At 42.7% G+C, this 14,535-nt stretch overlaps 1 protein-coding gene across 1 annotated transcript in view; it reads left to right on the top strand.

The window, feature by feature from the left end:
- Positions 1 to 3,993, top strand: part of neff1 (neuronal intermediate filament family member 1) — a 14,939-nt gene extending 10,946 nt beyond the window's left edge. Inside the window, exons 2-4 of the mRNA XM_010767473.1 lie at positions 300 to 617; positions 1,160 to 1,284; positions 2,391 to 3,993. Coding sequence (XP_010765775.1) covers positions 300 to 617; positions 1,160 to 1,284; positions 2,391 to 2,736 — 789 coding nt within the window. The 3' untranslated portion in view covers positions 2,737 to 3,993. The remainder of the gene's footprint in view (positions 1 to 299; positions 618 to 1,159; positions 1,285 to 2,390) is intronic.
- The last annotated feature ends 10,542 nt before the right edge of the window (positions 3,994 to 14,535 follow it).

The raw sequence follows: 14,535 nt of genomic DNA, 5'->3' as shown, positions 1-14,535 counted from the left end.
ACCCCCCACCTTATCACCTGAATCTCCTCCTAGAGCACCATTGTGTTCTTTTTAACCAAATCTCTCTCAGAGGGGCGTGGGGAGGGGCTCCTTATTTTCATCTAAAGTAACAGACAGAGAATCAGCACTTTGGAAACAGGGCTGAAACGGAGGGGATTATGGGTAATGCTGCAATGATCTGTTTGGTACTTGGAGCCAAACACTTCAGAGACATGTTTGTATATATCTGAGAGCTATAATATGTTGATGAAAAACAGTATAATAGGGGACCTTTAAATAAACCCCTCTGTCCCTCACAGGTGTCGGTGGAGATGGACATGAAGCAGCCGGACCTGACGGCGGCGCTGAAGGACATCCGGGCTCAGTACGAGACTCTGTCGGCCAGGAACACGGCCCAGTCTGAGGACTGGTACCGCTCCAAGTTCAACAGTGTGACAGAGGCAGCTGCTCGCAACCAGGAGGCCGTGAAGCACTCCAAGGAGGAGCTGAGCGAGTACCGCAGGCAGGTGCAGGCCCGCACCCTGGAGATCGAGGCCCTCAGGGGCCACAATGAGGCCCTGGAGAGGCAGATCGCCGAGATGGAGGACCGCCACAACAACGAGATGGGAGATATGCAGGTACGTTTAAAAGTGTTTTACTCATTTGGATAGTTTGTATTTATCCAGGCGAGGGAGATATGGCAAAAATATGAGGCATAAAGGTTCACTTATAGACAGTTATAAAAAGGAACAAATTATAATTATAGGCGAGGCAAGTTTATTTATATAGCACCTTCCAACACAACGCAATTCAAAGTGCTTTAAAAAAATGAAAGACATTAAGAAAATGGCATTTAAAAACAGTCATTAAAAAGAAAAGTTAATAAAATAAACATAAATACACTTTATTTGTTATCACCTTTCATACTAGAAATTCTGCACACTTTTCTTTTAAAAATAATGCATGAAGCCTGACGGAAAATGAATACTAAATAAAACAAATATTAAAACCATATCTGCACCATAAGGCTCAAAGTAGGATATACTGTAAGAGACAGATAACACATATGGTGTTTTATCACATACTGACAGACATGGCAGACGTTTATATGGGCATCAAGTCTCAAGGACACGGTGGACTGAGTGTCTGACGGTGTGTGTGTGTGTGTGTGTGTGTGTAGGACACCATCCAGCAGCTGGAGTCCGCCCTGCGCAGCACCAAGGGAGAGATGTCCCGTCACCTGCGTGAGTACCAGGACCTGCTGAACGTGAAGATGGCCCTGGACATCGAGATCGCTGCCTACAGGTCAGTGATTAAACTAGCCTGAGGAGCTTTGATGTGTTTCGAAGCTTCATCAACAGTTTTCTACGATTATAGAATTAGATTTCAGTGATGGCTTACTAGCAGGACACAGACTTGTGTGATTCAACCATTTCCAAAAACCCCATATTGTGTAAACTCCATTGTCACAATGTATTGAACAAAGATAAATGTGATCACACCGTTTAAAAGCAGAATACCTCACATAATATTCTGCTTTACGAACATATTTGTTGGTGTTTAGGCTTTCAATAACAACATTTTCAATACAAATATCAGCTGCTCTGTGTGGCTGCACACAACCAGGGGATTTAATTAAAAACAGACTAACTCTTAAATCTCCTTATTCACTGGTTGAAGACATCATAAAATCAGAGTAGACATTCAAAGCCTCCTTTAAAAACGTACATAGGGACTCCGATTGTTACAGAAATGATCCTTGTTGCTTGTCTCTCATTTCCACAATTCCCAGTAAGCTATCAACAAAATAAATGTATGCTGTAATCGGATAGATGAAGTTAAACCTTACAATAATATATCTGGGATTGTGTTTCGGGAAAATAAACCAAAACAGACATCCGAGGTGTTGCCACTGATACTGCGGTGACATTTGATCCCTCGGATCGACACAGTGAGATAATTATAGCAACGACACCAGAGGTCAACTCTTGTCGCCTGTCTATCTGTTTTTTGTATTTTAAGAAATGATACAGTAACAGGGCGTACACAAAACAAACAAAAACAGTTTAAAGTACAACACAAAAAAGAACAATTACAAATCAGAAGCAAAAATATGTTGAAAATTAATTTATTATTGATATTATTTATTATGCATACATTAAGTGTCATATCTAACCAGAGGGCAAGGAAATTCTTCTGACCCGAGCTCCTCCAACAATGCAACATATATAATAACATACAAAAATACAAAATAAAATATAGTGCAAGAAGTCTATATACATGTCAATAGACTATATGATATGTACAAGAACACAATTTGAAATTAAATAATGTGCATTAAGACAATTTTTGATCTTTTCTTGTGTTTTTCAAACTAAAAGTATGAAATGTTTTTTGTTCTGTCCGTACAGGAAGCTTCTGGAAGGTGAAGAGTGCCGCCTCAGCACTGTGAGCGGCGCCATGGTTCAGTCCGGATACCCCGGCTTCTCCTACATGTCGGCCCGAAGCTACAACCTCGGATCCTACAGGAAGTCTGAAGCCAAGCCCGAGGAGGAGGAAGAGGAAGAGGCTGAAGATGAAGAGGAGGAGGCAGAGGCCGAGGCAGAGGGAGAGGAGGGAGACGAGAACGAAGAGGAGGCAGAGGAGGGAGATGATGCTGAGGGAGAGGATGAGGAAGAAGATGATGAGGATGACAAGCAGAAGGAAAAGGAGAAGAAGAAGGAGGAGGGCTCCACCAACAAGACCACCAAGAGCTAAACTGCTAAATCTTCATCATTCCCAAAAACACATCACACTCTTCATCACGCTCCAGACGCATCACGCCCACCTAGTTTAACTGTCTCTGTTTGCTCTGTAATTCAGACGTGAGTAGTACAAAAGCTATTAGATTGAGAACAAGTATTTCAAATGGCAGAAGAGGGTCATCATGATTGTTTAAGCTAGCATGATGCTACAATGGTTTTTTCTCCACGATGATTATTTACAGTAAGAGCAATCAAAAAACCTTCTCGAGTCAGCACACAGACTTTGAGACAAACGCACAGCCAGTCCAACTTTTACGGTGCTATTTAATTTTTACATATAAAAGTTCGGCAGTACTGAAAGTAAAAGATTGTATCACAGCTCTACCAGCTCATTCTTGAATGTTGGGAAGCAAAAAGGAAAAACGCTTCTGCACATAAACACAGCAAGATACATGTTTTCACTCTTCTGCATCCCACCACGAAAACGTACCAGTTACCATTAAAGCCTTTTATTTAATTCACGGCAGTGTCACAGCACGGCAATAACGGCAAATCGGAGCTCAGAAAAACTGTATATATACGAATGTGTTGTAAGAGGTTGGAGGGTATTTCCTTCAGCTTCTCCACCAGGGAATGTAGAGTTTAAATTGACGCTATATAAATATATATATTTTTGATTCTTTGATTGATTCATTTGTCAATTAGCCCCCTGTCAGAGTATTCATATTTATCTCCAAGCCCTTTTTTCGTTCTCCTTGTGAACAGTGCTTTTGTTTAATTTTGCTAGATAAATGAACGTAGGTAGATGTGAGGCTGCGGGTGTCGGACAGCTGAAGGTGACACTGACAGCCCTCAGTGAAGTGGCAGATGTCGCCGGGTAAAGAGTAGCATTTAAGGGCTATTTTCACCTTAACCCCTTCCTTATCACTTTGCTGTAAACAACATAATTTCTCCTTTTCCTCTGCTTTCTTTTTTGACAAATGAATCAACCAACGGGCATGAATGCATGGCCTGACTCTTCGAGCTTGAATATCTGCTGGATGGGATAGATGTTTTGCTTGTTGTGTGTTCAATTTAAAAAAGAATTGCCTTAACCATGTCTGAAAGTGAAAACAAAACATGTGTTCCCCTTCTTCATCTCAATTGTTTCTGGGGAGGCTGAGGAGTTCTGGCTCTCCAGACCTCTGCTATACAACTGTGACTTACATGCTGCTATCTCATGCAGTAATATTCCTTTCAAAGCCAAATAAAGACATTTATTAACCAAATATTCACCACATCTCTGTGTCTTTATTCATCATATGAAGGATTTGTAATATTGTAATAATATTGTATATACTTCAAGTGCTGCAATGTATATAAGACATGTTTTTTAAATATTAGAAATACTCCCTAGTTTTAATGTCTGAATGCATTTTATAAGACAAGTACATTCTACCCTGAAAATATATTTTATAAAAAATACAATATTAAGGTTGACATAAAAAGTTTGAATGGATTTACAATCATTGTGTTACATGACACAGAAGTTATTGAAGAGAAGATCTCCATTAAAACTGTGCTAATGGTTGCAAATTAATATTAATATATGAATAGGTGAACATGTAAGAGAAAGAGGTGAACTTCTACTTTTCAGTGTAGTAATGTCATTTGAAGTAATTTGGTCAAATGATATGAAAGCTATTTAAAATATCCAGGAGTTTTCTATTAAAGAACAAGGTCTAAAATCCCAAAATAATAAGTTTGTCAAATTTCTCCAGAGTGTGAATAAAATATGCAGATTGAAAGTCAATAAGTGTCACGGTTTTAAGTTTGTGTGTCTGGTAGTGGGTGATTTTCTGTTCTCCATGTCATGTTTTCCACCCTGTATATTGTCTGGTCTTTTTTCCCTGTGTTTTCCTGTCTGTCGTTAGTTTCCCTGGTGTGTCTAATTTCCTGATTGTTTTCACCTGTCACCCCTTCTGTGTTACCTGTGCCAATCAGCGTCAGTCCCGCCCCTGATTATTCCCACCTGTGTCTTATTGTCATGTGTTTAAATTCCCCTGTCTCCCAGTGTTCAGTGTCAGTTCGTTTTCGTCTCTTGTCATGTTCAGTGCTTTACTCTTATCTCTTGCCACAGTCAGGTCTATGCTCTCTTTGTGCTTTTAATAAGTTTTTGTTCCTCACTACGTGAGCGATTTCATTTTGTTCTCATTTTTTGTCATCTCAAACTGAGATTCGATAGTGACCATTTTTTGTTAGTCTTGCTTGATTTGGAAAAATAAAGTATCTAACCAATACTTTACCTCGGTCTCCCGGGTCATGCAATTGGGTCCTACATCCTGAGTGTCTGAGTTCGTAACAGAACAAACTGACCATTATGGACCCAGCCGATCCAAGAACACTTCACGCCGCCCTGTCAGCACACGGCGTGAAAGTGTTTCACCACGAGGAACAGCTGGGTATGGCCACCCAGAGAATACAAGAAGACGCCAGGCAGAGATTCAGGAAGACATCTCTACAAAGCTGCAACAGCTGGCTGAAAAGATGAATAGTTTGATCCCTCACCTGCGGACTGCTCCAGTGCCGGCCCAAGCAGCCATGGTTCCGGCTTCACTACCGGCCCCAGTAGCCATGGTCCCGACTCCAGTTTCGGCTCCAGTACTGGCTCTTCGGCCGATGCCAGCTTCCTGTGCCCTGTCGGCTTATCGACCGTCTCAAGTCTCCTCTCGAGTCCCCTGTCAAGTTCCTTTTCAAGTTCCCTCTCCAGTCCCCACTCGAGTTCCCTTTCAAGTCATCTCTCGAGAGCCCTCTCAAATCACCTCTCAAGTCTCCTCTCAAGTCACCTCTCAAGTTCCATCTCAGGTTCCCTCTCGAGTCTCCTCTCGAGTCCCCTGTCAAGTTCCTTCTCAAGTCCCCTCTCGAGTCCCCTGTCAAGTTCCTTCTCAAGTCCCCTCTCGAGTCCCCTGTCAAGGTCTTTTTCAAATTCCATCTCCAGTCATTTCTCGAGTTTCCTTTCAAGTCATCTCTCGAGAGCCCTCTCAAGTCTCCTCTCAAGTTCCCTTTCAAGTCATCTCTCGAGAGTCCTCTCAAGTCTCCTCTCAAGTTCCCTCTCGAGTCCCCTCTCGAGTCCCCTCTCAAGTTCCCTCTCAAGTTCCCTCTCAAGTTCCCTCTCGAGTCCCCTGTCAAGTTCCTTCTCAAGTCCCTTCTCGAGTCTCCTCTCGAGTCCCCTGTCAAGTTCCTTCTCAGGTCCCCTCTCGAGTCTCTTCTCGAGTTCCCTCTCAAGCCACCTCTCAGTTTCCCCCTCGAGTCCCCGCTCAAGTTCCCTCTCGAGTCCCCTCTCAAGTCACCTCTCGAGTTCCCTTTCAAGTCACCTCTCGAGTGCCCTCTCAAGTCACCTCTCAAGTCTCCTCTCGAGTTCCCTCTCAAGGCACCTCTCAAGTCTCCTCTCAAGTTCCCTCTCGAGTCTCCTCTCAAGTTCCCTCTCGAGTTCCCTCTCGAGTCTCCTCTCAAGTTCCCTCTCAAGTCCATACCCAATGTCCTGGTCCGTTGGAGGTTCCGCTGGGGGTCCTACCAACTCCATGTCCTGTGCCGTTAGAGGGCCTGCCGACTACTTTTCTGCCGGGGGTCCTGCCAATCCTATGTTCTGTGCCGTTGGAAACCCCGCCGACCACTCTTCTGCCGGGGGTCCTGCCAACCCTATGCCCTGTGCCATTGGAGGCCCCGCCGACTACTCTTCTGCCCCTGCCAACCCTATGCCCTGTGCCGTTGGAGGCCCCGCCGATTACTCTTCTGCCGGGGGTCCTGCCAACCCTATGTCCTGTGCCGTTGGAGGCCCCGACGACTACTGTTCTGCCGGGGGTCCTGCCAACCCTATGTCCTGTGCCGTTGGAGGCCCCGACGACTACTGTTCTGCCGGGGGTCCTGCCAACCCTATGTCCTGTGCCGTTGGAGGCCCCGATGACTACTGTTCTGCCGGGGGTCCTGCCAACCCTATGTCCTGTGCCGTTGGAGGCCCCGACGACTACTCTTCTGCCGGGGGTCCTGCCAACCCTATGTCCTGTGCCGTTGGAGGTCCCGCCGACTACTCTTCTGCCGGGGGTCCTGCCAACCCTATGTCCTGTGCCGTTGGAGGCCCCGATGACTACTGTTCTGCCGGGGGTCCTGCCAACCCTATGTCCTGTGCCGTGGGAGGCCCCGACGACTACTGTTCTGCCGGGGGTCCTACCAACCCTATGCCCTTCCGGTGCCTGTTTCGTCGGGGGTCCTGCCGGCTCCATGTCCTGTTCCGTTGGGGGTCCCGCCGAGACCTGCTCCGCCGGGTTTCCTGCCGATACCGTGTCCTGTCCTGTTTCGGGTCCCGTCGGCACCGGTCCTTGCTCCGTCGTGGGTCCCACTGGCGCCGGCCCAGGTTTCGTCCGGGGTCTCGTCTGCGCCTGGCCCGCCGGGGATTCCGCCAGCTCCTGCCCTTGAGCCCGGTCTCCTGAGTTCCCCAGCCGAGGACTTCACCATGAACTCTGCCTTGCCTCCGGGCCGTCCGCCCGAGGACTCCACCATGAACTCTGNATCCGGCCAAATCTTTGTACAGGTTTTGCATATCGTCATGCAGGTTTTAGCCCATCCCAACCGTCCATGACAACTGTTAATTTGTAATTTTCAGGTCCATCAAGTCTCTCTAGTTTCATTCCGTCCGTCCGTTCGGCGAAAACCGTACTGTAAGAGACCTGACAAATAACACAACTATCACTCCCACCAGTGGTGAAAAAACTGCTTCCTTGTCACTAACCGGTAGAGCCACTGCCACACAACAACACTCTCAGACGGCTCTACTCTGGTCTCTACAATCAAGTAATTCGCAAAGTGATGTTTGTTTTTAAAATGAAGTGTCGAATGCTGTGTAAAATAAAAACTGACCTTTTTTAATAGAAAAATTTTAACTGTCTGTAGTACTCACATTAAAGGACCGTGGTTAAGTTTGCCCTAGCTTTTCTATTAGAAAGAGAGAAGGTAACTGAAGTTATTGTATTACAAAGGCTTTATGCCAGGGTACCTCAGGGCCTTCCCCCTCCTGAAGCCACTGGTGTAGATTAATCCCGATCCCCTACAAAGCTGGACTTTGAAGGCTATCCCGAGCGTGTCGCAATAACGACTTCAGTGAGGGTGTTGGTCATAAGCGTATTCAGACTTTGAAGGGAAGAGAGTTGAAAGTGCAGCTGTATCCTTTAAAACCATCCGTATGTTTCGTACCACTCTGTATGTTTTGTCATGTCATTTGTGTTGTCCCTCAACGTCGGTAAAACTTGAAAGGCAAAAACCAAATTGACGATGTCCTAATCAGGCTAAATGGAAATATAACCAGCGGTCAAGGTATATCTCCCGCAGAGCTCTTAACTTCTTTAGTTTTAGAACCAAAGTACGTTGTTGGAAAGACGTCTCGCTGCACTGTCGACAACATAAACACAGTCCAAGAGCATATAACCTAATCCTTAAATCTGCTCGTTATACAATGCGGGCCACATAAACAAGGTGTCTACACATGTAGTCGATTTTTTTTTCGGTTTCTCATAGAGATAACTGGTGTTGTTCACAAGTAAAACCCGTCGGTTAAAAAATAAAATCAGAATCAAAATCTGCTTTTTCGAATCAAAATCAGTAGTAAAATCAGAATAAATAGATACGTATCAAATCTAGATCATGCATCACGCTGCTTTTGAGTCTTGCAACGTCCAGTTCGAAAATATGTTTTACAAACCATGAGACGAAATTTGGTTAAGATAGAGTCGGTTTATCGTAGATAGCGTACTAGTTAAACCTTAGTTACGCTGTCACTGAGTTCACAACTTTAAACATTCGTGGTAAAGTGAGAGAATGAATGAGTGAACATGTAAACCCAAACAGATTTTATATATTATATTCAGTAGGATCTCCAGTTAAAATAGAACAAATCGAAAATGATTGAGAAGTTTTTATACACACGTGTGAGAGCGATCGATCCTTCAGTACATATCCGGGACGGAGGGGGCGTGTGTCTCTCCTGTGTCCCTTCTAGCGAGAAGATCTTACTTCTCTCAACGCCTATTACTATAACGTTCAAATCTTTGCATTCTAACGTAAAAACTGTCTGTTCTGCCTGTACGCACCCCAGATCAGGACCGTAAAACTTTAATCTAATGCCTTAATCCAGGGTGGTGAATCATATTGCTGTGTAAGATCATGTGCTGCAGAGCAAAAGACACAGTGCTTTGATTTATATGTAAAAGCAGTCATCAAGACCATATCTGAAGTCTTACTGTTAGGGTACATAAAAATCCGAGCAGAGCAGAATCGTACATTTTTTCCAGGTAGACTGCTTTGTAAAAAGCAGCATCAAAAGCAACTACTTTAATTGTGACCTGGTGTTCAAAAGTAAAACGGAAACTTGATAACGCAATATATACCTAAACAACTAACAAAATCCTAGTAAATTGAACTCTTACAGTATTGTTTTCGTCAGAGACATCACATTACAACAGTCTCATGTTCGATCCGTTAACAATTTCGCATACAAACCTAAACAGTCCTTCAGATGGTGTCTAATGTGTAGAAAAAAACGGTCGGATACAGCAGCGTCCGTCCCTGTGGAGAAATCCGACATGGGTTTGTGTTTGACTTGAACTGGATAAGGTGTCTTCTATTTTATAACCGCCTGTCCGTCCTTTCGGTGGTCCCAGACCAGCCCGTTGACATCGACTGATCACACCCAGGGGAGACAGTCGCGGGCTGAAACTTCTTTTCCTCTATCTCTTTCGTTCCTAGGTCAGATTCCCACAAAATAAGGAGGTCGTGCATCCTTTCCTGCTGGCTTTCCCTACCGATTTTCAATCTTCCCAAAATATAACAAATAAAAATGACACTCCATAGACACTGGACTCGACTTTTGGCGGACACCGCTTGCAGCGTGTCTGTGATCGTATAATACAAACAGTCCTCTATGTTTCTGAAAGAGAAACAACATGCAGACCGGGGGTAAGGCAGCCATACCCCCGACGAGGCATTTGAGTCCTGCAGGATTTCCCCGTTAATATCAGTGTCTCGAAAACACATGTTGGCGACTGAAAGACATCCAGTGTTTGGTCTTTTCCTGAAGCATCCTTCACCTACAGTGTCTCAACTGAAAGAGGACCACAAACACACAAAATATAATACAATTTTGAGATTTGGGGATATTTACCTCCCATTCTTTCACTTTTTCTGACATTTTCAGCAGGGGATATTGTAAACACCCAAACATCCCAGCTTCTACCTGGAAATGTGGACATGCTCATATTACTAAAAGATAACCTTGATGATGCTGAGTGAGTGAGTTAGTGAGTTAGAGTTGAGTTACTTGAAAAACTAAAGTGAAACTTTATTTATTCTATTGCAGGGTCTGTTTATTATATTGTTGACACTTTAATACTTTTAAATACTACTATCCTACTAAAATGCTGTACAAATCAGATTTATTATTTAATAAAGAAATAAAAAAATTGCGATAAATAACGTACTGTGGACTTTTTTATCGCAATATTATCGTACCGTGAGTTTTTGGTATCGTTACATCCCTAGTTCGTAGTGAAAAAAAGTTATCGAAGGATAAAGTAGTTTCTTAAACTGTTTGACAAGCAGTTCTGATAAAGCATACTGGCAGCTTGAGATTCTGCACCATTCCCCACTCCAACCCTGTTTGAAAGGTTCCTAATTTTATTGAGTGAACATATTGCAGAGGCATTGTTGTCAAATCTATTCGGTTTCCCTGACAAAAGAGGCAGTAGTGTTATTGGAAACTCTGACAGTGAGAGAGCACACTGCCTAAGAGGAGTATGATTTATGTGCCAGGTAATATACAGCAACTCACAATCCATTGCATTCCTTTCAAAAATTATATTTATTCATCTGCTTATTAGCCTACTCTGTAGCAAAACTAACACCACTATATTACTTAGCCATAAAATTGTCAACTGCATCCTCTTAGCCTTTAACATTAGAGACTCAACTTAATTTCCCTGCCTTCTCCTTGTCCCTTGATTAAATCAAAGTTGAGAGAATATTTCCTCGAGGCAAAGACAACTTTTCTGCCGTGTGTAGTCTGATCTCCGCGCGATGTGTGCGGGGACGATGACTAATTCTATGAAAATTAATCACGGGCGACTGCAGTGCCGGGATGGTTTTCCTAGATAATTCAACTTTAATCTTATATTTAGAACGGGTGATAACAAAAGTAAAGACTTCTGTGTGTGATTGGAAACTGTAATGTGGCATTACTTAAATTGAAATAGTAATTTGTTTAACTCCATTGTTGGTCTGTGTGGACGGCTGGGCTCCAGAGCTGCCGCATCAGCATGTGTGCAGTAATGTGATAGCAAGGGCTGGCCGCACAAAGAAAACACAACCAGCTCTGTAACAACCCTCAGTAAGACCATGGGAGGGTTGGGCGGCAAAGCTGCAGTGATTATGCTGCCTTCAAATGCTCATGGAAATATTGTAATCTTAAATTGAGCGCATGTGAAAAACATTACATTTAGTAGCCTGAACTGCAGAGATGTGACCTTTAAAGCAGGAAAGCTGTAAAATGTAGGCCTACCAAATATGACTTTGTTAAATCTCCTTTAGTGCCATATGGTCCCAGTTTTTTACATTACTTTCTTCTTATTACATTCAGTCGATTGTATTTTTAATGCATTTTATCCTCAATGTTGCAGAAGCTTAGAAAAGCCTATTTTTTCTTCATCTAAAATAACCGTGCTGTTTTAGTGTTAGTCATATTTATGGAAGAAAGGGTTTATGGAGAGCACTTAAAGTTGAAATTGCATTCTTTAAAGCAATACTCATTTCCAACAGAGATGTGTACATATGGCAGTAGGAGATGGTTAGTAGTTGGCGAGGCAATATGAGTTAATGCTACCTTAAATTCCTTTACATGATAGCAAAGGTGGCGCCAGAATTTTTTTTTTTTTTCTGGTAGTTGGACTTAATTATATTGAGGTGGGGATATGGAATTTGTGGTAAATTCAAGAGGGACCAAGGCACATAATCATTTTTTAAGAGCCATATGCCTAATCTGAACTCATATGATAGCATTATTGGGACATAATGCATGCAGACGCAGAATAATCTTTGTCAAACACGAACACCAGAATGGCAGGAAACAGATAATTTTTTTCCGCCAGATGAATTGGCGACCCCCTGAACCCCCTCATCTGTTAAAGATGAAAATCAAAAACATTCCCATCAGTCTCAGCTGTACTTTGTTTACTCATTATAAACTATTTTTTAGATCCAATCTGTTTAATATAAACATATTTACCACTATGTATCGTTTCTATGCTCAGTTTCATGAAATAACATTTCAAATATATACAGTTGCAAGAAAAAGTATGTGAACCCTTTGGAAATTACCTGGATTTCTGCATAAGTTGGTCATAAAATGTGTTCTGATCTGCACGTTTGAAGTTTGCAAAAGAGCACCTGGATGTTCCACAGCAGTACTGGCAAAATATTCTGTGGACAGATGAAACCAAAGTTGAGTTGTTTGGAAGGAACACACAACGCTATGTGTGGAGAAAAAAAGGCACAGCACACCAACATCAAAACCTCATCCCAACTGTGAAGTATGGTGGAGGGAGCATCGTGGTTTGGGGCTGCTTTGCTGCCTCAGAGCCTGGACAGATTGCCATCATCGACGGAAAAATGAATTCTCAAGTTTATCAAGACATTTTGCTGGAGAACTTAAGGCCATCTGTCCACCAATTGAAGCTCAACAGAAGATGGGTGATGCAACAGGACAACGACCCAAAGCACAGAAGTAAATCAACAACAGAATGGCTTCAACAGAAGAAAATAGGCCTTCTGGAGTGGCCCAGTCAGAGTCCTGACCTCAACCCAATTGAGATGCTGTGGCATGACCTCAAGAGAGCGATTCACACCAGACATCCCAAGAATATTGCTGAACTGAAACAGTTTTGCAAAGAGGAATGGTCCAAAATTCCTCCTGACCNNTGATAGGAGATTGTTAAGTTAAATGTTAAGCTACAGTATATCCACAATTCTTGAGTACATTAAAGTACATGTAAATTGACACAAGCATTGATTGATAATAAGACACTGACAGACTCACAGATAATGATATCCATCCCCCTATTGATATTCCATAATGGGCTCATTTCCATGCTAGTATATGCCCAGAGCTAATGCACGGTCCCCCTACTGCAATTGATTTCGCTTTATCCCCTGCCTTCTGGCATTTGGGTGCAACACGATTGATTGATGTTGTCATGGATAATAGTCACCAGCTAAAGGATGTGCACACATTAAGTCATTGGGATTAGCTATCAGGCATGCACTGAAAACACACACACACACACACACACACACACACACGCACGCGCGACACACACACACACACACACACACACACACACACACACACACACACACACACACACACACACACACACACACACAGTCTGTTCATTCTGCCTCACATAAACATGATGAAGGTTCTATCTCCAGAATTATTATATTGGATGGCATCGTCATTAGGTTCAGTTAGAGACACCTTCAGGTAAAAAAATGTGTCCAATACTTCGATTTATGATCTAAACCTACAAAATAAGATAAGAAGGTTAACATGATAAGCAGGCTAACGCACTAAAGCATCATCACTGTGAACATGTTAGCATGCAGACGTTAGCATTTAGCTCAGATGCCTTACAGAGCTGCTGCTATTCTTGATCAAACCTCACTATATCAATATCGCACAAGTTGCAATACCTACAGTAAGCATGCATACGATGCAAAACTATGTTAGATATACAATGCTGCCTTGATTATGAGCCTATTGTAATTAAACTATTTTAGTTTTTATATGTATTAGGTATATAAATATATATATATATAAATACAATCCTATCCTATATAAATACACACATGATAAAAGTAACTAACTTTTAATTGATGGTTTGTTTTTGCATCTCATGTAATGTAATATTCAAACAGTGACTTAGCTGAACATTGATTTGATTATGTCACATGGGATTTTGGATACTGGACATTTGGCATTTGATGGTATTTAAACATATCTCAAAACACTTAATAATATAAAAATGTTATATTAATTTGGTCTGTGGCCTCTTTCTCACATCAGTTGTATTGCTGCTGCTCGTTTTCCTAAATCGATGACTTGATGTCCATGTTCTCCTTTAACAGAAGGGTTCATTTATCACTCTTTTTTTCAAATGCAGTTACCTATTTTTTTTAATGTTTTTTTAATTTTCAATTATCTGTGAGAGTGGTGCTTAGCATGAATCTTCCATCCCTTCACTAACTAGCACCTTTAACTCTTTGCTTTTCCAGTATCTGTCAAAATTGAATATGCTAATAAAAATGCTCACTACGTATTTATTAAGAGTTACTTTGACAACAGTGCGGGACATTAATCTGCACTTTAAAGCTTTATCTCAGTGTTCGGTCAGTGTGAGGCCATGTGGATAGAATTGCAATAACATATACAAACAGCACTTGTTCATGTTATCCACACCCCACTCGTATCTCTTGCTCAACACCCCGTAGTTTGTTTCAGGAAGTTGTAGCAAGGGTGTTGCATGATGGGACAGATATAGTTCTCCATAGGGGCCTACAGAGCGGCTGCTGACAGGCTCTATTTACAGACTACAGCAGGGTACTGAGAGCAGGAAGGGAAACGCTTTCTTTTCCCTGGACACGCAGAATGCCACATCTGTGGGGGGGGGGCACACCGGCTGCAAACTGAGATTAGCAGCTACAGTTACTCCTTAGGGACGGAGGGGGGAAGGGG

The sequence above is a fragment of the Notothenia coriiceps genome, unplaced genomic scaffold, assembly GCF_000735185.1.
Source record: "Notothenia coriiceps isolate Sejong01 unplaced genomic scaffold, NC01 NC01_scaffold00004413, whole genome shotgun sequence".
In the NCBI taxonomy this organism is placed as follows: Eukaryota; Metazoa; Chordata; class Actinopteri; order Perciformes; family Nototheniidae; genus Notothenia; species Notothenia coriiceps.
The sequence above is the reverse complement of the archived record's forward strand: the minus strand, read 5'-3'. Positions and strand labels throughout refer to the sequence as shown.